Source organism: Perna viridis, chromosome 9 (assembly GCF_037379345.1).
Source record: "Perna viridis isolate PV_CMFRI_1.1 ecotype Kerala chromosome 9, ASM3737934v1, whole genome shotgun sequence".
Lineage (NCBI taxonomy): Eukaryota > Metazoa > Mollusca > Bivalvia > Mytilida > Mytilidae > Perna > Perna viridis.
In genome coordinates, this window is record NC_142453.1 from 30,449,405 (window position 1) to 30,476,524 (window position 27,120).

The following is a 27,120-nucleotide window of genomic DNA, read 5'->3' on the forward strand; positions in this document are numbered from 1 at the left end:
TTACAAGTCTTTTCGCAAAAATACAGAAAATAAACCTGTCACTGAAATTCATCAGTTTACAGTATTTTTAGATTAGTTCTTGCAAGTCATGCTGCTAAAAGCCATTAATCCTAGGTATAAATTATATTACATCCAATGTAGAAAAAATGTTTGGTACATGTATGTACAACTGTAGACTATGAAACATTACTGTGCAGGTGAATCCAACAGTTTTGTTTTCTTTCAGAATTAGGATGCATATTTAGATGTTGACATCTTAAATTGGTGTAAAAATCAGCCTATAGTATGATATAGTTCAAAGCAGAATGTGCCTTTTAAAATGATAAATGATCATACCTGTTAGCCCCTCCACATATGGATGGGGAGACTTCCACAAAATCAATGAAACATTAGGAATCTCCCACATAAAAATGTAAAATTTGTGGGAGATTTTGGTTAAAATTACTACATTTTCTGTGGACAATATTAAATAATTGAATTATTTTTACAACATTTCCCACATTTACTGTTCCAAAGGAGGACAGGTAAGTAAATGGCAACTTCTTGTCTTTGTGGTTCTTTATGCATATTTAACATCAATGTACAATGGAATTTTCCCCTAAAATTCATATTTGGAAGACAAAAGGGATGAAAAAGAATCATACTCACAGAGTTCAATGTTCTGAGCTATCAAAAAGTTATAAACAGTAAACATATTTAATCTTAATAGCAACTATACACAATGTAAATGTATATCTACAAAATTCATAATTGACACATACCCGTAATTTCAGTGGAGCAAGAGTTTTAGATGTCCCACTCCATAAATCCTTGACTAGTTCACCATATCTTTGAGCAATATGTCCTTTCATTCCTAAGGGGTTAGTTCTGCATGTAAAAATTTAAAAGTGTAAGTACATACATTGATGATTCATATTGTATAATTGTACATGTGCAATCATGTAATATAATGTATGTGTTCAATCATATAGAATAATTGTTTGTGTGCAATATTGTATATTTGAATGTGTGCAATCATATAGTATAATTGTATGTGTGCAATTGTATAGTTTAATGCAAGTATGAAATTATACAGTATAGTTGTATGTGTGAAATCAAATTGTATAATTGTACATGTGCAATCATATAGTATAATGTATGTGTGAAATCATATTGTATAATTGTATGTAAGCAATCAAATAGTATAATTGTTTGTGTGCAATCATATTGTATAACTAATGGTATTCAATCCTATAGTATAATTGTATGTGTGCAATTGTATAGTATAATGCAAGTGTGAAATCAAACAGTATAGTTGTATGTGTGAAATCATATTTTATAATGTATGTGTGAAATTATATTGTATCATGCATGGGTGAAAGTGTTTCAGTTCAATATACATCATACCTAGCTATCAACTGCACCCTGAGAAGTGTTAGTAGGCTTATTTGGAACTAACCATACAGCTTATACATTGTAAAAACATAAATATTGAACTATATACAGCAAAATTTCACATTAGCATAGAATAAGTCTAGTAACCGACTTTCTAATCCTTATTTATCAATCCTTTGACATTCAAATTTTAAATAAAAAATATGACTGACAAGTTTCCAATTACGGAAGCCCAGGTGTTCACTTATTTTTAAGTCATTTAAACAACTTAGTATCTCCTTATAATGACATAGCTAAATCGTTTAAACAACTTAGCATCTTGTTTAAACGACTTAGTATCTTGTTATAACGACATACCTAACTCGTATAGACAACTTAACATCTTGCTCGTTTTAATGACTTATTCATGTTAGTATCTCGTTATTACGACATAACTGGTGTTGTAAGCTATGTCGTTAAAACGAGATGCTAAGTCGTTTAAACGAGATACTAAGTCGTTATAACGACTTAAAAATAAGTGAACACCTGGCACTAATGGGCTTCCGCATCCAATGCTTTTATACATTGTATGTATTTCCATTCACAATATTCATAACAGACTGTTAAAAAGATGGCATGTTTGAATCCTATCTAGATACAGTATTCAGCAATGATCAAATTGATATTTTCATGCTACAAACCTGTTTAGTTCAAATCTGTACAATCCTCCTATAAAATACTGGGTAAGGGGCCATACATTAGAAACACATTGGACAGCAGCATTCATAAAACATGTGTTTCCCAGGTTATTTAAACCTGTAGCACCTTTGTGAGTTGGACCTGAAGAGTTAAAAAATGTGTTCAAGAATCATTTTGATACAAATTATGGTGCATCAATTTTCATTGGTTCAATTTATGTGGTTGATAGTAGAAATACAAAAATTTATTGGTTCCACAAATTTCACCAACCTACAAGCATGTTTATTGGTACAAACAATTAAAAGTTCCTTCACAGTTGCAAACATATTTTTGGAAAAAATGCATTTGAACTAACAGCCAAGGGGTATTTATGAAACATTATTTTCTGAACAGTACCATGTAAAATAAGTACTTAATGACTTTCATAAACTATTCTTGAGACCACTTCTGTTAGATAGAGTGTATGCATTCATCAGGTACCAATCAATGTATTTGCATAGGTCTATCACCACACATTTTGGAAAACATAAGCACAATGTTGCACTAATATTTGTCAATCAAGGAACATTTAAAATAGACTAAAGTCACCTCAGGAAAACAATGGTTCAGAAGTAAGTCTGAGTTTTAACTAAATTTTGGTAAGCTATTACCAACTTTTCCTGCAATACTGCATTGAAATGGCATATACTAAAAATATACCTAGAATGGATTATGCAACATACCAGATCCTGCCTCCTTCCTGAGAGTTTTATTTTTAGCTAGTTGTGACATTTCTTCTGGCCAAGTCAAATCTTTATTTCGTACTGGAATAAATACAAATGTCTTCAGTATTTAAAATATGCAACCCTGTACACTTTAGAGATATAAATACATGCTTTTTACTATAAATAACAAGTTGATGCAGTGGTTCTGTTCATTTTTAAACTGCCCCTACTCATTACTTGGAGAAAATATGCATCATTTTCTGGAAATTGAGAAAGTTTCAGATATGTATTTAAAATACAGTGAAACATTTCCAAACTGAACCTGTCTTGGATTGTAGAATTTGTTTGATTTAGACAGGTGTTCAGTTTACTCAGGTTTGAAATACATGTATACTGGGAGAGTACCATTGTTCGTGGGGTACCAATTTTTGTGGTTTTCATGGATAGGCCAAACCACAAAATTTGGTTCCCAACAAATAGTAGATTCTCATTGATGTGAATACTGAAAACTTAAAAACCATGAATTCAAGAATACACAAATTTGAGTTTCTTCCAAGATCAATGAAAATTGGTATCCACGAATGAAAATACTCTCACAGTATTACAAATGGACATAAAAGGATTAAAATACTGTCTGAAATGGACAGGTTTTTTCAGAGTTTGGTTTAGACAGGTATAACTGTACTTAAACTGTCTATCAGATAACCTTCTGGCTATAGATACAAATGTAAGTATTTTTTACTAAGTAGGTAAAAATTTACATCCTTTGGGGAAAATTTTTTTTTTTTTTTTAACAATTCGGAAACTTTCTCTAAAGAATGCAGCATTTTTCTACATCAACAATAATTGAAAAGCAAAACAAAATCACTTGTATTTAATTTCCAGATAACTCCATGTATCTAACAAATTTCATCAAATATTGGTCATTTAATCAAGGAAAGACAACTCTATCCCCTGTAGTTTACTATACTCCTGGCTGTAAATGTGTACAACATGTACAAGTCATCTACCCATTTGGACCAACCAAAGTTGATAACACACATCTTTATACTGTTTTAAATATGTTTATTAGTTCACAAAGATACATAATTTTCAAGGTAAGACCAACTCTATTTCTTGAGGATCACTATTCATACACTATAAACCAACACAAAAACATTTTTTTTAGTATTCATGACAAGGATTTTCTTACTTTCAATGAGGACTTGTTGGTTCTCCTCTACTGTTACATCTTCTAATGTTAGGTTCTCATCTTCCAGTAATGTCATTATCTGAAAATAGTTAAACAATCAATATTTTATATATAAGACAAAACTTAGCTTCTGTTAAAAAATTATTTAATAAAATAGGCAAATTGGAAACATGTTATCACCTTTTAATTTTGAAAATTTTTGAAAAAATATTTAGCAAAAGTTATTTTTTGTTATTTTTAAAGAAGTCCCCACCCCTACCCCTCCAAAAAACCAAAAAAAAACAAAAAAGAACATGATGCCATACAAAATTCTATTTTTCATTTATTTGATTCAAATTAGCCTGAAATTTTGACAAATGCTGTTTGAAGTTTTATTATCAGAAAATTAAAACAAATGAATTGTACCATTATACAGTAATATAATCTAATCTTATATTAATTTTATAAACAGTACTAACAAGATTGTTATTCATCCTCCTACCCAAAAAAATTAAGTTGAAGTCTACATATCGTTACTAACAATCCTGTAAAATTTGAACATAATCCCTAAAGTGGTCTCTGAGGAGTAGTGTCAACAAAATGTTCCTATAGGGTAGCATGTACAACTTTAGCAAAGTGCCATAACTCCTGTCAAATCATTTTACTCAAAATGACAGCATAATATAATCAACTATTTTTGGCAACAAGCATCCTACAAAATTGAACAAAATCCAATGAGCAGTTTCTGAGCAGTCAAGTGTGACGGATGCACAGACAGACAGACAGACACACATGCATGTTTGGACACTGGTGTTTCTATGTTCCTTTTGGTGTGCAGTAGAGGAACAAAACATTTTAGAGTAAATCATCCTAAATACCAGTGACGGAATTTCTTTTTTTTTTTAAATCAAGCACTGAAGGAGGTAGACCTAAGGTATGGAACATAACTCTTGAAATCAATGATATGTTTGTATCATATTCAATTTCACCAAAACCTATCAAGCATTGATTTGATACAGAATGAAATCAATCCAAGTTACTTTGATGCTTACATGAGATTGATGTTAAATACTTTACACAAAAGTTCCAATAATTTGTAAGTCATGTCCTTTACCCTAGGTCTACCTCCTTAAATAATTCACTATATACATACATCCTCCTTAGCACCAACTTTCCACAATCTGGTATCTTCCCGAGAGAGCCTTAACTTTGTACATAAGAATTCATAGATCTGCTGAATAGTGTGCTGCCTACTAAAAGTGGCAGTATATGCCACATAACGTCTGGGTGTCTGAGTGTTGTTCGCTACTATGTTGGTCATTGCTAAAAAAATATAATAATTATGAATAGAAATAGTAATAACCAAATTAACCATGATAATAACTTCTGATATTAGAAGACAGTACATTTCATATAAAAAAAATAGAGTATTCCTTGTGAGTTAAATATATGACAAAGTATAAGCATAACATTCTGTATGAGTAAAAGTAACAAATATAATATATTTGTTATTTTTCTATTATGGATTTTCACATTGATAATAATACTTTACATCTAAGCTTATCTTAAAATAACTTAATAAACTTACACAAAGCCATTCCACCAATGCCAGACATCATACCAGTAAAGGTTGTCATAGGAACAGGTCTATTATTTACAAACTGGTGCCTTAACAATTTGACGGTGATGGGATACAGTTCTAGTTCTGGTTGCCCATCATTTGTAGAGGATGATATCACCTGCAATGTTGAGCAAAAAGTTTCATTGTACATGTTTTTAAAATTGGTTGCCCAAATTCAGATCTTTACCACTTGTAACAAGAAGTCAATGCCCAGTAGTGATACCCCACAAACCAGTTTTCAGTCACTAGTGTTTAGTCAAAATATAAACCAAATGTGCTTATTCAATTAAGTCAAAAATTAAATCTTTTGATAAGGAATGCCTACATGAAGATTTTTCAAATATCAAGTAAATACCATAAGCAGTTGCAGAAAAAACTTTTTTTCAAAAAAGGAGCAGGATAAAAAAATAGAGATTTGCATCATTAATCCCCTGCTGCGATAAATTCACCCCCCCCCCCCCATTTATGATATTTTAACCCCACAGATAACCCTCTCTAAAGGGTTTAAATATCATAAATAGGTTATGATAAAATAACCCCGGGGGCAATATTTCATACAACATATTGACCCGGGGTCAAAAATTCATGACACTGTCAAAGACATATAAACTCCTGAAGTTTTGTCATTTAGTAATATCAAAAAATATCTTTATGGATACTTTATATTCACAACATGACCTACATTTAAATGCAAATATTGGGGTTCTCCAGTTTCTACTTCATCTTTATGCTAATATAAATGTTTTAAAAAAAATGGTTTTAGTTTCATTCATCAGCTGTAATTTGTTGTTTACTTTGAAATGAGTATTGAAGTCTAGACTTACAGTTCTTTGAAGAGCAGTATTTGCCCCGTACCAAGCTGACAAAGCCCTCCAGATTGCCTCTGGGACTATCTCAAAGTCCTTTCCTCTGACTAGCATTACATCTCGCTTTAATCTACCACCTTCGTTTGTCAGTGACATAACCTGCCAATAAAAAAACAAAATTTGTTTTTATGGTTTTATATACAAAAAAAAATGTTTCTTACTTCTTTGATCATGGTTTATATAGAATCATATGAACTTTCTGATGAAAAAATTTTCCTTATCTACCTACCCAAAGCCAGGAGCTAAGGTCAGGTAAATGGAAACAAACATTATTTTAAGTGTGGCCTAATGGCAGGGAACTTGGCATAGAATGTACATGTATATGCATAATATTTATCAGTGTTTATTGGTGATAAATAGCATATAAAACCATTTTTACTTATTAATTAAGTACAAACATGACATTGCACATGTTGTGCTAGGCATATCCCCACTGGCACATCAATGCATGCACCAAGTTTGAAACCAATCCATCCATTGGGAGATGAGAAAAATTACAATGAAATTTGGATGGATAGACAGTCTAGGTATTTCAAATATACCACCCACTCATTGAGTGGGGGTAAAAAATAATAAATGTACATGTGATTTTAATATACCAGTAATGGGAATGATTTGATGTCAAAGGGTAATCGATTCTCATCATTTTTTTTGGTTAGTTTAACAATAACCATATATTCCAATACAACTTTTTATTACTCAATAGCAACAGGATTTTGCTAAATCACAAAAACTGTTATCAATAAATCACAGCAGTATTCTTGAAAGTTTTATGAACCTATAAAGATTAACTGATAGTCAAAATACATTAATCTATTGGATACCTACTTTTGATGCACTAGGTAATAACAAAGGTGAATTATCAATGGCACCGGGTTTCAATGGCAAAGAATAATTTGCCTGCAAATTCTTCTTTCGGAATTTGGGTGATGGGCTAGGACTCCGATTACCCAGTGTCTGCTCTGGTGGGTTAAGACATGTTTTCAGAGGAGCACTGCAACTTTGAGACTTGATAGCATTATTTGAGTTGTTGTGATTAGGACTAGCTCCACTGTAGGACTGAGACATGTTGTAATTAGAGGTTTTGGCATTGACCATAACGACGCTGTCATCCTCCCAAGGAACAGATTTGCCTGGATGTTTATTTTTGGTGATTCTATGATATTGGGATTCATCATTAACCAACCCATTCACATCACCATTAACTTCTGTTACATTCTACAAACAGTCATTATATAATACATAATACAAATATGCTTATCCAATCAATAAAATCAATGATTTACATAATCTACCCTTCTAAATTAATTTGAATAAATAAACAAGAAATGAAAAAAAAGGTAGTTTTCAATGCCAAATTTTACTTGAAAAGCTGTAAAAATTACCAACAAATCTGCAGACATGTATGATTACCTTATTACCACATAATTATCGCACTAAAAATAGACATAAACTTTATGATAAATACGAGATATATATATATATATATATTCTTACCATAGACCTTTGTTCTATATTTTACTTTTCATTTTGCAAACAAAAAATCCTACCTTATAACTGACATATTCATGCCAGCAGTTCCACCATTGCATAGAGATAAGATACCAGATCTGTCCCACCTGAAAAGCTTTCCTTGACTCTCTCCCTAACCATTGACTGAAATGTAATAAGTGGTACATGTAGAATAATTAAAGCATATGAAATAGAGTTTTGAATCCTAACTGATTAATTTACATGTTTCAAAGCAACGCCAGCAGACACATGAAATAGTTTTGAATCCTAACTGATTAATTTACATATTTCAAAGCAACAGTTCACAGTGCTAATTACAGAAACTTCAACATGGTTCTTCTTTTTGTACATATATAATAAGGCCCATATTGACCCATGACTGGAAATAAAAAAATTATAATCTAAATAAAATATGTATATGCCAATCCACTTCTGTTAGCAAACAAGAAAAATCTGAAATGTGTGATGCGAAAGGACTTAAAAGTATCAAGTTTTTGGGGCCTGATGAAACTTTATTGGTTTACAAACTGTTTGTGGTGCTATAGTAGATTTCATTCGAAATTTCAATCTCTGAACAGGAAAACTTGCATTCCCTTGGGAATGTAAATTATGACTCTCTTGGTATTCAAATACAGACAAAAACTGCCCGCTAACAAATACAGTTCCTTTTTTAAAATCTACATGGAGAACTTACTTGACTATACAGCCTTCCTCTTCTGTAGACTTTGGCTTTAATCCAAGTACTATGTGACATATCTAGATTGAAATACACATGGGATCATCCATATTTTTTATTTTTTCATTCAGCACCGCATTTTATATAGCAAAATTTTGCCATGGTCAAAATAATATTCCTTATCTGTCATCACCAAAGATCATAATGTAAAGTTCTTTATCTCTACTAAAATTTTTCAAAGTACTTGGACAAATCATACTGCTTAGAACATTATATGCAAGCACTAAATACTTTATTTAAGTACACCAGTATATGATAACAGCTGATAAAATTCACTTAAGAGGAGGTATAAATAGGTTCTACCCTACCTGAAAAAGAATCTATATTTCTCACCTGACTAAGAAGATTAAGAAAATCATCAGCAAGTGTATTATTAACTGTCCAAACCAAATACTCCTCCTGGGTAATACATTCATCCTGAAAAAAATACAAATTTTTAGTGAAGTTGAAAAGTTAAAATGGATTCATATATTAACAGTAGGTAGAAATATGGCAATTTATTTACAGAGTGGTATTTCCTAATAATGTAAACATTTGATGCTCAGATTTTGACTTTTCACCTCTGGCTTCCATCGTTCATCTAAAGGCTTATTTTGGTCAAAATCCACTTCTGAATGTTGATTTTTTTTATATTCATAAGGATGTGAGGAATAGACAGAGAGACAGACAGACAGCAGTATCATTACTTTATCCCTCAAAACATCCTGAGTGAAGATAAAATGATTATCTTTAGGATGAGTCATATAGTTTACTCTATTTTGAACATGAGCAAAGAGTCTCAAATGTTGATTCTATCATATCCAAATATAGAAACACATCAATGGGAAAAAAAAACAAATCACAAAGACAAGCAGGACAGGTGTATACCATTATATGGCCATTCCAGAAAGACAACAGACCTATAAAAATAAACTTGAAGATAATATTGATAGAGACGTCACGTCTGTCACACAAGATCCTGCAGAAAAGTTCCCAGGACATATACAGGTCAAAACACCATGGGAGTTATACATTGTTTCTTTGGGATAAACTGACATTAATTTGCTTTCACATACATGTGTATCTATAAATAAAATTCACCGATTATCAGTAAATTAAGTATAAGTAATTTCAATCATTGTCCCTCTAAATACTGTCATGATTTGACAATATCATATTTAAATCATTTTCCCAAACTGACCTTATCTCCATCATGACATGCTAAAATTTCCATGGCAACTGTTTCTGGATTCAAATTGTGGAAAACGTCAGATTCCTGCATAACAAATAAAATGCGTAAATATTTTCCCTATGAACTAAATGTCACGTACACATATGCATGTACATACATACGTAGGTAGTCATAAAATCTGTTTAAAATGAGAGAAAAACAGTTTAAAACTTATAATTTTCCTGTCTGAACAACCTTCTTCACACTAAAGTCTACATATTTTGTTGCATTATTAACATAACCTACTTGTGACTTTATATTCTACATGTAGGTAAAATTTTGGATCTCACACTAAATGAAATCATCAGTCTGTTAGAACAAGGAAAATTTCCACAAAATAGCAATTCAAAGGTTATGCTCGTAATATTTCAGCTATTGTCAGTTTCAATGTTATTTTAACTGCTACCGTGTAAAATTTGCAACCAGTGGTGCACCCAACACAAACAAATTTGTAGTTCAGATTTTGTTTTTCATTTCAATTAATTATATTCAATTTGGTCATCTCTTTTGTAACCTGTTGTAGAACATTTTGTAGTACTTACAAAAATGTAGTCAACAGGTCTACTTTAAATGTATACCTAGTAATTTTTGTTAGAACTTAGCTGAGTAAACAACTCGATATCTTCCTAACTGCAGTTTTATTATTTTTTTGCAAATGGTCACAGAATTTAAGGTATTGTAAAATTGATACCTTTTAGAGAATTTTTTGCAATTTTACATGAAACAAATGTAGTTTTGCTGATTATTCATCGTCAATCAAAGAGGAGCCACAGAAACTTTATCCTAAAACTGACATATTTCAACTAATACGTAGTCAAACCTGTATTAAGCAGTCACCTCTGGGGAATACTCAAAGTCACCTTTATAGAGAGGAGACCTCTGGAATGATGTTACAAACTGTGATATAGAAAGACTTTGATGTCATCATATAATCCCATATTCCATTATATTGTACTACCTCTGATTGTCATAGTATAACATGTATTTATCTTTCATTTTCAGAGGTAGATTTTTGTATTTATAAATATTTTCATTCAAAATATCATTCAGATAAAAATATATGACAATAAAAAACAAAGTATTTCCTCATTTCCAGTTTTATGTTGTTTTCACCGTCTACGTTATTTTAAATGTCCTCTATAATTTCCGCTTTTCTTTTGGCAAATTTAGTAATTGTGTTTTTCTGACATTAATTTCCTTAACAACGGCACAGGCACCTTTTCCACTATTTAATTGCCTCATTTCTTTCCATTTTCCATTTCCGAGACGTTTAGTCACAATTCAAACTTTCATAATTAAACTGAAGACTGACGTTTTTATGACCAGTGAGTAAATTTCACACCTTTACTATAAAATCTTTGTTTTCATACCAATACCGATTGAATCCCTTAACAACCTAATTATCTATATTTAAATGTTCTAAATATAATTAAATCATGTGACACAGTACTGTTAACAGGTCAAGTGATATACCGAATGTTTACAAAATGGCCGGTAAAAGAAGTCATAAAGCCGAAAATTAGGTGACCATTGGCCGTGTTAGGGAGGTGACTGCTGATTTTAGTTAAAATAAACCGAGAAATCAGTTGGGCGGGTTTTGAAATGACCATTAAGTGAAGGTGACCATTGATTTGAGGTGATTTGAGGTGACCGGCAGAGCAGGTTTGTATATGTATTTTCTATTACCAGGTCATGACTTCCTCTGTTCTCAGCCCGTACACTCAGCATGGCTGTTAACATCTGTATTAGATCTTCTTTACTCAGTTTTCCATCCTTCTTCTTACAGAATACTTTAAAACAGACTGAAATAGAAACGAGTAATGATTGGAATGTACAAATCCACAACAAATACACAGCCCTGATGATTAGCCTCACATGAATTCTAAATGTAGACTAGATTTTAAAATAAATGTCCTGTCCAGGTGGAAGACAGCTGAAAAAGGGCAAAGTCACTTAAATTAAAATAAAATTTGTTGATTATATTATTAAATGTTAATTACCGTATTTTGGTGTGTATAATTCGCACATTTTTATATAGAGATCATTTCCAGAGCATTGGGGTGTGTATTATGTACCAATATATAAGAACTATCTACGAAATGAAACAAATGAAAGGTTTTTCTACGAGAAAAAAAGATCACATAATGTAAACAAACAAATACAGTGAAACTTCTCCAACCGGACCCTCAGAAAACTTGTCTTCCCTCCAAACCGGCCGTTTTCAAAAGTCCCAGCCGATATACATTAAAACCTGTGTGTTTTGTCTTCAATAGACCGGCCAACCCCTATAACCGTACATCAGCCGATTTCTCAAAGTTTTAGTTACATATTTCAAATAAATACAACCTTTCAATATGAGCCGCCGGTTGTTGTTCACCTGTAATAGATGTGTCAACAAAACTGTAAATGATTACGTAATATTACATAATTAATAATTCATTCACTAACTGGTTTGCATTTCATCGGGGATAGATGATAATTGAAGGGACAGTTGTAATTTAATCCAGACATTACATTTTGTCACTTTAAATTGGTGTGTACACACGTCAGGCTACCAGGGTCATTTAATAGTACGATCTTTACGATCTTTTAACTGTCAATTAATGTGACCTGTACCAAAGCCAAAACATAGGGGTGAAATTATTAGACTTTGTTGATAGGTAATTTATGAAAACAATACAAATAATTAATTACCATCAATAGCCCTTTGATCTTTAATACACATTCTTTCAAAACTGTGAGCATTATTTTGTCGGCAGTACCGTTTACAAAATCAAATCATTTACAATGATGCAAGCTTTGAAATGTAATAAAAGGCCGAAAGTTTTGAATTGGCATTAAACATTTCTCGACCAACAATCTGATAAGGTGTAGGGTTATTGAACACATTAATGGAAACAGCTCTTGCATTGCTATTTTTCACAAAACCGACCAACCCTATAAACCGGCCATTTCTTCTAGTCCTAGTGGTGGCCTGTTTGGACTTTCACTGTATTGATCTTTTGTCTTATAAAATTCTACTGCAATCCATGTCTAAAAAAACTTTTTTTTCACACATTTTGACCTTTAAGAATTGCACAGTGTACAATTTATAAATCAGGGATGATTTCACGAGATCAACAAACAAAGCCGAAATTGGTAAAAACCAAGTTAATGTACAGTAAAAAAAAATTAAAATGGTACAATCCAGATATGAAATAGCAGAATTCCACTAAAAAGCAGAAAAAAATCATCCCTCATAAATGCACATTATACCCAATAATATATGTTACCTATTTCCTCTGTATACACAATTCTCCTCCAACCTAGCCCTAGGTAATGTCTGAGTGGTCATAACTCACAATGAAATATTAAGAATTCTCATTTAAAGCCAAACTGATTGATCATGAAAAATACCCACGAAATATTCTTTCTTCCATCATCTGAACTAGAACAACTATTTACAGAAGTACAAACCTACTCATATATCATGTGTGTATCTATATTATCAGAAATCAAGATCATAATACATGATAAGTTCTTACATTTTTGTCTTTCCATTCCTGGGCCTCGACAACAAGCAGATATTCCACAGGCCATCTCTTTAAAGTCTATGTGATTATCACAGTTCTCATCAAATGCTTTGAATAAACCTATAATAATGTAAAGAGACATCTTATTAATGATCAGAATATCTACCGTGTAGTTATGTAATTTACAATCTTGATTTACAATCCAGTTTTTAGTGGAGTCCGAGTTGCTCATTTGCTTTTGTTACTTTGTATGTATGATTTTAGTTACTGTATGTTCTTTGTTGTGTATGTCTGTTTTCCATATCGGGTCTTTGTCCCTGGATTACATTCTTTTGATTACCACTATAACCTTGGTTCCCTTGATTACTCTTTGATATGGAGCATGAGTATTATAGTTCTTGCACTACCATTTCCAGTCATTTAGGCCAAGATGTAAAAGTTTGATCAGTGGAAGGTTAAATCTGAGGGCTGTCAATTAAAAGATATGAGGTACATGTACCTGGGAAGGCACTTTTTCACCAGCGAGACTATCTGTAGAAGTTCTATTGATATTTTGTATTTACCTTTATGTTTTGTCAAGAGACAAGAAAAACCCCCATATACAAAGAATAAAAGTGTCTTCCACGGTCCCTTACATGTTTTATTGAACAGCCCTGAACATGAGCAGTGTTTTAAGATTCCTATTTCCAACCACATGATATGTGAAATTTCATTCAGTGAAAGTTATATAATTGGCTCACTTTCAATTTCATAGGTAGATTGATTGATTGATTAAAAACCTATGGCAGATATTTCAGGAGGAAAACAATTTACTAATCACTGCTTTGTAAAAGTACGACATGCAGAGCCAAATGTTAATGGTGCTAGCTCACAGAAGCAACAGCTCACCACAGGTAAGTATGTCATCCCACTCATTTCACAGGTAGAAGACTCTAATTTTCCTAAGCAGACAATAATGGTAGGAAAGTTCATTTTTAGTTGGAGAATTCCCATTCATAGCTAATTTTTTTGAAAATCCCACAATATTGATGAGAACAAGAAAGAGTTATACAGCAAGCATATGTAATCATAAAATACTACTAACATAATCAAATCAGACTACATTAAAATCATTGCACCAGGAAATATATATTAGAATAGTTGGCCTACATATGCTTAAAACCTCAATATTTGTGGGCAGTCAGATGATTTCTTAATTAAAGAGTAGTGGTCATTTGTAAATACATGGAACCAAAGCTTTAAAATGAAAAAAACTATTATCAATTTATAACAATCAATAGTCAATTTCACAAAAGAAAATTGTGTAAAATTAGCAATTAGTTATGTTGTCACAATACTTTGATCTATTAAGACAGGGTCATGTTTCATAAAACATCTCAAATAAAGATTTTCCTTAAATCTTTCCTCAACTCAAATTTGACCAATTTGATCACTTGAAATTGGAGATTTGAGGAACAACACAGGGTTTGAGGAAATTCTCAATGTGATATTTTTTTTTAATGAAACTCAGGCCAGGACTTTTTTTCATACACTATTTTTTGTGAAAAGGACCACTGCTTTATACTAACCCAATGTAAGATATATTGAAACATGTGATGACACTTGTCTGCAGAATGACAAGTCATCCAATTATGATAGACAATCTTGATCCCATACTAACCACTTAACAATTCAGCAATATGAGATTGGCTTGGCTGGAAAGCAGCAACTCTTAGGAATTACATAACAAGGACTTGTACATATATAACTCCAGCAATGAACCCAAGGGCCTACCACATGAAGACTATTGGGCATTAGCCTTACAAATGAACATTATATTGAGAAGAAATGTCTACCTTCAGCTATATCACTGGGAATCGGTGGGGAAACCATAGCCTGGAATGTTTCAAGGTCAAACTTTCCAGACTTGGATTGAGATTTCAACATCCAGTATCTTTTCTCTAATTCACTGATGTCTGTTTCTTCCACTGAAAAAAAAACAGAATGGTTGAAGATTATCTTTTGCTATACATGCAGTCTTTAAAAAACTTCACAAGATTTTATTTCACAACAAGCATTTTTATGACAGGGTTTTCCCTAAGAAGTTACTGGAGGTCAATTTGCATGGTTCAAGCACACAAGCCTGTTCAAACTGAGTTTTTTCTATACAACTGTATGCAACATTATTATGTTTTAATCTGTTCATAGCTATTTTTGGCCAGTTACAGCAAAAATAAAGGGAAACCCTGAATAATATAAAAACGTGCAACCTATCCCCCTTTTGTTTTCTGAGAAATTAAATATAATTACATGTATAAAGTAGACTTACAATGTGTAACACCAGCTAAAGTCTGATAGAAGGTGGGTGTATCTGTATCATTAGACAAACTAACAGTAATCTCCTCCATAAGTAACCATCTAGTTATTATGGTAGCACTGGGGTGGTTAAAAATCCAGGATCTGAACTGCTCAAAACCTACTTGGTCTCTCTGTTCAATTAGAAATAAATCAGGGTGAGAAGAAAATTTCATAGGTATTTCCAGAGAATACAGTAAGACTCAGTTATAAAAGCAAATAAGAATCATAAGTTGAACAAACTTGTCAGAAAAAATAACAGTGTTCCATGTCCCTTGCATTTAGGTATAAATGTGATCAAAATCTGTTAGTAAATGTGGAGTGAGAGGTCTTACAAAATAAATTTTGAGAAAAAAATTCCAAGGGAGGTAACTGTCACAATATTAGCCACTCAACACTGATTTTTTAATATGTCTGTGGCATAAATATTCAAGCAGTAACTTTTTTTATAACTTTCTAAAACTATTGGGAAATTTAGGTTTGAGAACACTTACAAAACATATTCCGAACAAATTTCAATTTCAAAGGAGACAATGCTAACAATATTTGCCAGTCATAAGTGATTTTGAACTTGACTGAGACATACATGGCAAAGATCTTTTGCATATATTAGATTCAGATCAGTATAGAAATTAGGGCATTTACAAGGTGTGACCAACAGACATACAAATGTTTTGGTTGGGGCAAAAATACCCAGTAAATCTAGAATCCTAATATTGAAAATTCTGTTATACCAATAAATAATCAGGTCTGTAAAATTAAAGCATGTATTACGACCTTGATTACAGTCTTTCTAATATAGATCTTTTTAACTAATTTTACACATACCTCAGAAAAGAGTTCTGATACAGCATGGGATACTTGTCCTTCAGTTTCTAGTATCCTTCTATCCATCTCCTCTTTCAAGACATTACTGTAACTGTCATCTGCATACATCCCAAATATCACTGCAATATGTAATTAATACATCTGAACACACAAAATTGCCATCAAAATATCTCATGAGACAAATTAGAGGCAAAGCATCTATAGACAATCATCAGTTGCTTATTACTGACAGTAAGTAAGTATATCAAATTTCAGACAGGGTATTCTTTTTTTTTATTCTAAAACAATGTAGACTGTAATAGGACATGAGATAAATATTAATGAAATGAATGTTGCAAACTTTGTCATGAAGCATGAATAAGCTGTTTTAACATGTTTAAGTCCTGCAGTGAACAACAAATAGATGTGCTGAAAATCTGGAAAGGAGAGAAACAATTATATATACATGTACCTGTACCATATCTGATACAAAAGACTGAATGAATAAACTTCAGGTTTCAAGCTACTCAAGAAAAAAATCATGGACAAGACTTCTCTTTCAATGAGAAGTTATAGACCTGACAAACACATAGAGGGCTGGACTAAAAAGGTAATTGTAGAACAGTCCCTTTAAGTTGAGGACTCGATGGTAAAAAATGTATTTTTCTAATGATATTTATGGCATAATTTGGTCATAACCAAATCTGCCACTTGTGCCAAAGAATGCAATATTTAATTAGACTAATTTCATTTTAGTTATTTATGATAACTTAATTGATTGTCCTATGTATCATATATATTTTTAACTGATTAATTACATTAAAAAAAAAATTGGTACTACAATCAAATAAATCTAAAATTTTGTGATCTGTGGATTGATATGACATATCATCAGTGACATCAAGAAGTGTAAACATCAGAGGAGAAAAGTGTTGCCAAGTTTTTCTTGAGAAAGTCTGAGTAAAATTACATGTGAATCATAAATACAATTCTATTACACAGGGAACACTTGATATTTCACTGCTATCTATAAAATAGGGACAGTGCCTACATATATGTAGAAACCATAAAACATGAGCGGCTCACAATCTATTTGTCGGAATGACATATTTCAGAAATATATGCCATCATGGCAGTCAGGATTGGAACGTGTTTGAACTGTAACGCAGGTGCACTATAGGAAGTGTTACATATGATCGTTGGACATTAGAATTATACATGAAACAACATAGTGGTGCATTTTCAACTAAGTCAAATGTTATTAAAGAACAAATTACTTCGTTCCTCAAACATGTAGGAAAAGCCTAAAATCACATCAAAAAGGTATCTTTAATGTACCATTTTAATTCTGGTGAGACACAAGAGTGTTCTCCCTTGTACGAATGAGTCCTTCTCCCCTGATTATATACCTTAACACTAATAGGATAATTAATTGGAGTGAAATACCAAGTGCTGAAGAATGTCTAGATTTAAGGAGTGTGTGGAACTTAAATTTAAACATACATTCTTAATTTAGGGAATGGCGGATTGATATTCATGTTGTGACGTTTTGACAGGAGAAAGTCCGAGAGTGAAATTACTAAATTTATTTTACAGCGTGAATTATCGAAATTTTTTAAACTGGGAACAATCAGTAAATCACTGCCATCTACATGACAATTGAATATGTATAACAATCCCAGTGCAGTTTTAAGGCTAGTTAACAGATTACATATCACAACTTACATTTGATCTTTTCTTCCTTATTTCCCTTGGTAAGAACCACCAGTCCACATATCAAATCCTTAAAACTCAACCCTTTAGATGATCCTCCAAGCCCTTTAAAGATAAGCTGAAAAGTAAGGCAAATTATTTAAAATTTCTATACATGTAAATTACTGCAGGTGCACATCTTATGATAAAACTTCCTGATACAATATTATGTGAACCATTATACATGTAATTAATTTTAACTAGAATGAATTGATATCTTCTTGGAACATCAGTTACTTTGTAAAAGACATACATGTACTTTCGTCTTTTGAAATTTTTTTAAAAAAGTAATACACTTTGGTATTTTAATTATCTTTCTTTTTTAGGGTACTGCACCTATATACATGTACATTGTAGTATAAGTTAATTGATCTTGAAACTTAGGCCTTTGAAAGTTCTAAATAATAAAACACACCACTACCTAATGCTGATGATGCAAAATCTCGGATTGAGGTACATGCAGTCAAGAACTTGAAGGGGATGTGACGCAAAAATTATCTTTTTATAAATGTTCATATTTTTAAAACTATAGTTTGTTTAGTTACAAGTGTAACAAACATTTTCTCATCAGCTAAGCACTAAATAAAATTTGAATGGTTGATTTGTGTTTTCACAACGACCTAATCAATATGCATAAATACAAACCGGAAGTAACACTAAATTTTCATACATGGAAATGCTATGTCATTGGTTCTCAATCTCCATTTTTGTACATTGAAAATGAATTCACATGCCAGAAAAAATTAATTCATCTTAGAAAATAGCTTGTATATATATATAATGCAATGCAGTCCACTGATCTGTGTATGGGTGCAATAATCTTGTTTAGAAAGTTAGAAGACTAAAGTTCTTCTGTTCTTTGTCAGCTTTTCATTTTCGTTAGGCATACATGTTCATCCTTGTCGTGAGTCAACAACTATTTTGAACACTACTTTTTAGGACTTAAACTTACAACTGAATTACTGGTACTGTTATCATTCTTTCTTTGCCGCTGGGTAATATTAATAAATAAGCCCAGTAGACTTAATTATGACCAAGACATACAACATGTAGCATGGGTGGCTTCTTTTATTCAAAGATTCAACTAACAAATAAGTAAGTCTCAGGTTTGTATACACTTTACAGTTTCGTTTTTAGGTGAGAGGTACATGTGTATACACCTCAAATCAATAAAAATATGTAAGTAGAATTTGTATATAATTATTGTGGCAAACTGTGGTTAAAATTGTCATTTATTTTAATGTTGCAGCTCCATTTAGGATCTCTCTCTTCTTATGGGAACAGTCTTCACTATTAAGCAGTAGTCCGAGGCCCAAGGCTTGTCAAAATGGCGGTGGGCCTGTAAAATTAACTACTACAGACCAACAGTCACTATATAAAAATTTGTGAAAAATGTATTTCGGGCCTGTGAACTTGAAAGTTAGTTCTAAAGACTGTGGGAATAACATCCCACCCAGGTCCAAAACCAATTAGTTTCCCATTTTACTTGAAATTATCTAGGTTCACTGGCCGTTCAGTTTGTTTTCATTCAGTAGGCTAATTTGTCATTTATTGGATGTTGTCAGCAGGGTTAGAGGAAACGATCATGTCCCATGGCGCACTGCCTGCATTTTGACTATACATTTAACTAGTGTAAGTTGTTTTGACCACATAAAGTTTCACTTTCTTTTCCCGTTACGGTCAAGGCTATTGGCGCTTTAAATAAGAAACATGTTCAGACAAAGAACAGAAAAAATACGGACACTCAGAGATGGACCTACATAATACTGTGAGCCCGCAGGGCCCACACGCCACACTTTTTGTGCGCCATACATGTAATATCCACGCCAATGGCGCAGTCTGGAATTAATTCTATAAAAAGAAATCAAAACAATAAAAATACACAGGTTCAAATAAAACTTGCACACAAATCCTCTGTACTTTTACACTTGCCATTTCGAAAAAAAAGTATGGTGAAATCAATATTTTCATTGAAGATTGAGATTGAAACAGTTCAAAATCTTAGAATTAAATTTAATTTAATTTATGTAAATTGTTCAATCTTACAAGACAGAACATAATGAAATATTCCTATATTATCTTCAAACACAAGTGGTATCGTCTCACTGTGGATAGTCTAGTCAGCATACATGTAATAGTTAAATATTTCTGACAGTGTTTACCATTTTATTCTCAAAGTGGTTTAAATTGATACAATTTTAAGTATATATTCACTGGCAAACCAAAACTTTCAATATTTTTGCTCTCAGTTGCAGAAATCATGCAACAAAAGCAGAAGCCCTAAACATTTCAAACACTCTATTTATGAATTGAGAACCAAAGACGTAACACGATCAAGTGACCACATGGCTAATTAAAATTAGTGTGGCTTCGGTCATCAGCCATTTTGAAATAATTTATCTTCAATTAAACAATGTAAGAGACTTCAAGGGACATTTTTATTGTATATTTTAGGTGTAATTGATCAAATAAAATAAAATACTAATAAAATGAATTTTTGTGTCACGACTCCTTTAATGACAGGTATGATGAAAGACCCCCTTGAACTTATGATTTATGCAAGTAAACAATTTTAATGCAATATTTCATATACATCATTTTATTTAACATGGAGGTCGAAATTCTATGAAGATTTAGTGTGAAGAGCTGAGGACTAGTTCATACAGTGTGTGAAATTTTCACTAGGCAATTGCCAAAGGCAAGTAAAATTCCATTTGTCTTGTGTTAATTATGGAGCACTGACCAAGGTGGCTAGTAAAAATTTCTTGAAGAGTATTGTAATGACCCAGGATAATATCGTTTTATTTATCTTAAATATCCCATTAGATTACTATCAACCTGACACATCATGTAAAATGTTGCAGGATAGTACATTTTGTACTTAAACCAAGCTGACATTTAAACTTTCATTTTGGCATGTCGATATGCAAACTGCATATATATATCGAAATATACAAAATATCAAATGATGATTACTTTAGAAACAGCAGCTGGTACTCCATCTCCAAGAACTTCCCTGGAGAACAAGTTCTCAGTCATCATCCCGCCAAAAGTTGATGCTCTCTTGAAGGCATCTTTAAGTCTTTTCTGTTCAACATCCCGTACTAAACCGGCAAGGAAAGATAGTATAGTATACATGTACAGGAAAATAATAAATCAATAAATTACACTAATGCTTTATGCACTACCTTGTTTCGGACATCCAGTTGACAACTAAAGTACAGAATTATTAACAGTCATTTAATAATAATTTATTTGTTTGTTACAAGTTAAATTCAAATAACTGGATTTTATCTCTATACCCCCACAAAATCAAGGAAAGTCACACTGTGCAATTGAATACAAGTAATGGTTACATGTAGCTTAACCTGACCATGTAAAAGGAATTAGTTCCTTAACTGTACTAAGTATGTTAGTTACTAAAGCCAGACTGAGGCATAGCACTAATTATAATCCATTGACATTGTCACAGTAACCTACACACATTAAAAACATTAACAATTTAACCTCATCATGGTCGTTAATTGATTTGTGCTATCTCAACTTTAACTGATAAATTATGAAAGATTTTCTGAAATCAAATCCGTCATTAACTGATCAAAAACAAAACAAATACGTTTATTTGAAGATTAAATGTTATAATTACGCTAGTAAATATAAACCACAAGAGAATATTATATACACATATTTCTATAATTTTATTGAAATGTCTTGTTTTGTTTAAAACGAATGATTAACAGGATGTAAATAAATTTACAGACGAAAAAACGTCAACATAAATTTATAATTATCATTTTCAATGGTTTGAAGCAAATATATTCTTACACCGCCTGACAGCTTCTTCATAAGGAATATACGATAGTTTTGATTCTTTCCCTCCCATCGTGATTGTTCTGTTAGTCTTATGTTGAAAATATGGACATTTTGAAATGTTCTAGATGTCAAAATTCGGCAGATTGTCATCCATGTTGCATCACGCGATGTTGATATAAATCTCGCGAGATAAGATGATGGTCGCCGAAGCGTTGAAGTTTTTCCCGCTATTTTTTAAAACCGTACATTACTTTAATTTTATGTTATGTTATGTTTCTTCTTATACACACCATGGTGTTTTTATGTCCAGGATATGCTTTTCACTTTTCAGTTACTTTAAAATTATAACATATAATTACAAAATTCAAAGTTTAGGGACTGGTCAAAATTCAAAATTTATCGCCACATAGAACTAGTGCAAATAGTTGTAGGACAAATACTTTTTTGATGTAATGCTTTTGTTGGGATACCACTTTTTTACTGATAATATCCACAGGACGCATGTTTTTTTTACGAACAAATACTTTGATGTAAATATTTTACTAACTTTAAAAAAAAACTCTTATAACAAAAATAGTTTACAACATATAAATGCAGTAGAAAATACAACTATTTGACATAATTCATTGTAATCGGAATAACTATATGTATCAAAGTAGAAATAGCTTTATCTCAATACCTCATTTGTAAGATCTTTGTCTGGGACAGTGACAGCATGCCTCCGTTGGGCCAACGTTGGCTGACGGTTGAATCGTTGGCTTTTAGTTGGCGTTGACAAGAAAACGTTGGCCCAATGTAGTAGTCCGTATTTATGAAAATGTTTCTTCTGAAAATGTTTATTTTTAACCAAAATGGTTTTAACTCGAGATACAAATGATTAAACACGACATTTTGAAGTTTTAAAAACTTTCATATCATAAAAAGGTTCTACGTTGGCCCAGCGTTGGTCCAACGTTGGCCCTATTATATTTGAACAACCATTTCATTTCATGTTTCTCTTTAAAACTTGTTTTAGAAGCGAATTCTGCGTGAGAGCATTGTTAAATTTTGATTTTTAAATCAAAACCATGATTACATTATTTGCATTATTCTACATTTGTCCAACCCAGAGCCAACAGTGAGCCAACACTGAACCAACATTGAACCAACACCGAAACGACTTTGGTAACAAACATGTTAAAAAAGACTTAATATTATTCTTGATGCAAAAATGTATGTCGGTCTCAAGAAAGTAAAACTAGAAAGCAAATCAGGATGTATGAAAGCAATTATTGTGTTGCATCTAAACTGCAAGTTATGTTAACTGCATGTTTAATATTCATGCAACAAGTATTCCATTGAATATTTAGAACTTGGTAACACATAATAATTACTATGAATAACCAAATCTAATTTATAACAACAGTGCACATGATTATTCCCCCCTTATGCAGCTTTGTAACTTTGAGATCACAATACACCTTTTCAAAACAAAAGTTGTCTCTCATTTTAAACAAATGTATACATATTTTCAATGTAAATTCATCCTAAACACAAAACATCGATAGGTATTATCATATGTCTATTCAATGCAAAAAAATGCAAATTTTCAATAATTAGTATACCAATGCTCATAATATCTGCTAATTTTATAATAGATTTTCTTGTTTTAATATTGTAAACTACAATCAGCTTGTCATTGGTATATTCTTATTGTAAAGAATTCATATGATAACATGAGTGGACTATTGTTTACCTCCGTTGGGGCAACGGCGGCTCACTTTGCACTTACAACGTTGGGTCAACATAGGAATGTTGTCTTGGGTATATGTAAATATGATATTTTCAAATAAAAACTTTATAAGAAAACCATGATAGGACACCAACTTTTTTCTTACCAAGTTGACATAGGACATCATTTTTTTTCAAGTCAGATAGCAATAGGGTTGCAACTTTTATTTAGGCTCTTATTTTTTTGCACCGGTCCTATGTGGCAATAAATTTTGACCGGTCCCTTATTAGAATCAAATCAATTAGCCCGCTATGCACAATAAGGCACCGACCATTTTTATATTGAAAGGGGGGCTTGGATATTTTTGAAAAAAATATTAATTTCACTTTGAAGAAAAAAAAATATATATTTTTTTGGCTGTGGCAAGAAAAAAAATAAATAAAGTTGCTTAATGGTGAAAAAATAAATAATGTTGTATTCTGTTTTTCATAAAAATAAAGTTGGTAGAAAAACAAAGAAAGAAAAAAAAAGAAAAGGAAAGGAGAGGAGAGGAATCTCATGTACATATAGTGATTGTTCCATAGACTGCCATTCAAAATGTTAAATTATGTATGAAAAAGTATGTAACAAATGTCTTTAATATCAACATTTTACATTTATAGTAGAAAAAATCATAATGTTATAATGAGCAACTAAATGGATATCAATATCCAGAGACTTTTGATTATATATTAATCCAGTTCCGTAAACAAACAATTAGAAAGATGCATAAAATACACGAACCACCACTAAACATTATAACGAACTACCACTAAACATTATAACGAACTACCACTAAAATTATAACGAACTACCACTAAACATTATAACGAACTACCACTAAACATTATAACCAATTTGGGTTTTATCTCCAATAGAGAAAAAATCAGAATACCATGCCGTCCGATTATTCCCCTTTGTAGAAATTGCGTAGACTTCTTTACTATGTTTTGCTACCAATAGTTGAAGACCAAGGAACTTATGTACGCATGTATACAAGCATGTTCAGTAATGAAATAATTAAGGCGACTGAAAATGTTCACTTTGTAATGAAAAAGGAAGACTATGCTATACTTTTGAGCAATGAGAACTTACTTCTAATATTATAATTTGTTCTATTAGAATTAGTTCTTCATGCGATGTGCAATAAGGACAGTCCCTAGCCCTGACATTTGCGACATACATACAAACGTAAGAACTTATTAACTTCATGGTTGAAAAGTTCCCAAACAAGCACAACATAATTAGTTCCGAGATGATGGCTTTATTGTCTTTAATGGGTCTTTTTATCAACTTGAAATGTTATTTAACATTGCTCGTAAGAACCTGAACTACTCAAATTTACTTATACGTTATCTAAGTCCTCAGTAAATTTCTTAGATATAGTCCAAATGGAATAGTGCGAAACCTTACGACACTTAAGACTTAATAGTAGTCCAATATGTGCCTAGTGCACAATCTCAAAAGTTTTAATTCATTAAAAAGTAACTCGACTGCAAAATATACGACTTGTGCTGCCCACTAGCGTGTGCTCTCAGACTTAAGTCAATAAAAAAATTAAGTTATTACCTTTTGTAACAAAATACTATCCAACATTACACACAACCTCGTATTTGTTACGAAAGCACTGGTCTTATATAATTAATTACCCTGAATGCTCTCAGCTGTTAGAACCACCACTAAAGCAGACCCTGGTCAAACCTTTATAATGCATGTCTTTCATGAACAATTAAACTATTAATATTACTCCATAGTACTTTTTATCTGTTGAAGATAATATCATCACATGTGTATACCCAAGATTGAACAACACTTAGGGCATATTGATTGTAATGGGTGACATGAATGCCAAAGTTTGAAAAGATAACACAGGGAGGAGAACTCATCACGAGGAAGGAATGTATTGGTAACATCAACGAAAATGGAGAACTCAGAATGCAGATTTTTGCTCCCAGAATGATCTGGTCATAGGAGGTACGACATTCCAACTCCCTCACAAGACAACCCGGGTTTCTCCAGAGATGAAAACTAGAAACCAGACAGACCACATTACAGTCACCAGGAGATGGAAAGAGCATGACAGACGTTAGAGCTTAACGAGGTGCTGATATAGCATCCGATCACCAACTTGTGGTGGCTAAATCGAAGATCAAGGTAGCCATGGTAACCAGACAAGATCAGATTAGAAGGCGAAAATACAACATAAGGAAGAGGTGCAGTAGACAAACAATAGGAAAGAGTAAATTCCAAAATGCCAAGAAGAACTTGGATTCTCAAAGAAGGAATACAAGCCATGCATGGTAATCTGACGGTACATTCGAGACAACTGAGAAGCGTAGGTCTGTTAAGATATAACTTGACCAGGTCAAGACAATATCGCAGAAAGAATGGTTGATGAGCGAACATATAAGCATTAGGAAAGAAGTAAAGAGAAAGGAATGGACAGGATAAAAGAACTTACATCAACGAACTCGCTTCAAAAGCAAAGAATGCAATGGGCAGAAATTACACAAAACTGAATACAACATCACTCGCCAACTGACAAGTAGAAAGACCAACACATTCAAACCAGTGAAAGACAAAGATGGCAATGTGATAACAAACCTAGATCGACCACTTTTAAATGGATAAGATATATCAGATGCTCCTCATCCACCTCCTGGAGAAGACCTTGATGTTGATACTGGCCCAATCTCGAAGGATGAAATCATAAAAGCCCTACGAATAAAGACTGGAAAAGCCCAAGGACCGAACCAATGTTCCACCTGAGGTCTTGAAGATCAACCCGAAAAAAACAACAACATTTTGATTGATTTGATTGTTGGGGTTTAACGCCGGAGCAGCAACATTTCACCAGTTCTGTTGACACTCGGACCTGCACGGGCCCCTACATCACCTTGCATTACCTGTGTGAAAGCATCTGGGAAACAGTCGAAATCCTTGAAGATTGGAGTTTAAGCTGGAGAGGGATTCAGCTACTCTCCAGATTCCGATGCGGTCGATCATGTATTGACCAAATGGGCACATTATGGGTCAACATTGAGGAGTAAATAGAATGGCAATCAGCCCTCTACATAAATTTCGTGGACTTCAAGAAGGCCTTAGAATAGCTAATAGAAATGGAAGGTACTAAGACACTGTGGAATCCCTGTCAAATTGTAAAGATTATCCGAGGACTCTACAAAAATACCAATGTCAAGTCATCCACAATTCAACACTCTCACCTTCCTTCAATGAACATACAAGACATACTCCAAGGTTGTCTCCTGTCACCCCTTAT

The 27,120-nt window shown here is 32.4% G+C and overlaps 1 protein-coding gene across 1 annotated transcript in view; it reads right to left on the bottom strand.

Annotated features, from left to right (window-relative positions):
- Positions 1-22,258, bottom strand: part of LOC148607751 (ubiquitin carboxyl-terminal hydrolase 32-like) — a 49,594-nt gene extending 27,336 nt beyond the window's left edge. The window contains exons 1-20 of the mRNA XM_088543877.1: positions 22,103-22,258; positions 21,254-21,381; positions 18,251-18,356; positions 16,547-16,665; positions 15,693-15,852; positions 15,220-15,351; positions 13,397-13,504; positions 11,559-11,674; positions 9,843-9,917; positions 8,996-9,079; positions 8,621-8,682; positions 7,965-8,070; positions 7,243-7,632; positions 6,373-6,513; positions 5,516-5,666; positions 5,081-5,250; positions 3,949-4,027; positions 2,775-2,855; positions 2,055-2,193; positions 762-867 (exon numbers count right to left, since the gene is read on the bottom strand). Coding sequence (XP_088400003.1) covers positions 762-867; positions 2,055-2,193; positions 2,775-2,855; positions 3,949-4,027; positions 5,081-5,250; positions 5,516-5,666; positions 6,373-6,513; positions 7,243-7,632; positions 7,965-8,070; positions 8,621-8,682; positions 8,996-9,079; positions 9,843-9,917; positions 11,559-11,674; positions 13,397-13,504; positions 15,220-15,351; positions 15,693-15,852; positions 16,547-16,665; positions 18,251-18,356; positions 21,254-21,381; positions 22,103-22,160 — 2,511 coding nt within the window. The 5' untranslated portion in view covers positions 22,161-22,258. The remainder of the gene's footprint in view (positions 1-761; positions 868-2,054; positions 2,194-2,774; positions 2,856-3,948; positions 4,028-5,080; positions 5,251-5,515; positions 5,667-6,372; positions 6,514-7,242; positions 7,633-7,964; positions 8,071-8,620; positions 8,683-8,995; positions 9,080-9,842; positions 9,918-11,558; positions 11,675-13,396; positions 13,505-15,219; positions 15,352-15,692; positions 15,853-16,546; positions 16,666-18,250; positions 18,357-21,253; positions 21,382-22,102) is intronic.
- Between the last annotated feature and the right edge of the window lie 4,862 nt (positions 22,259-27,120).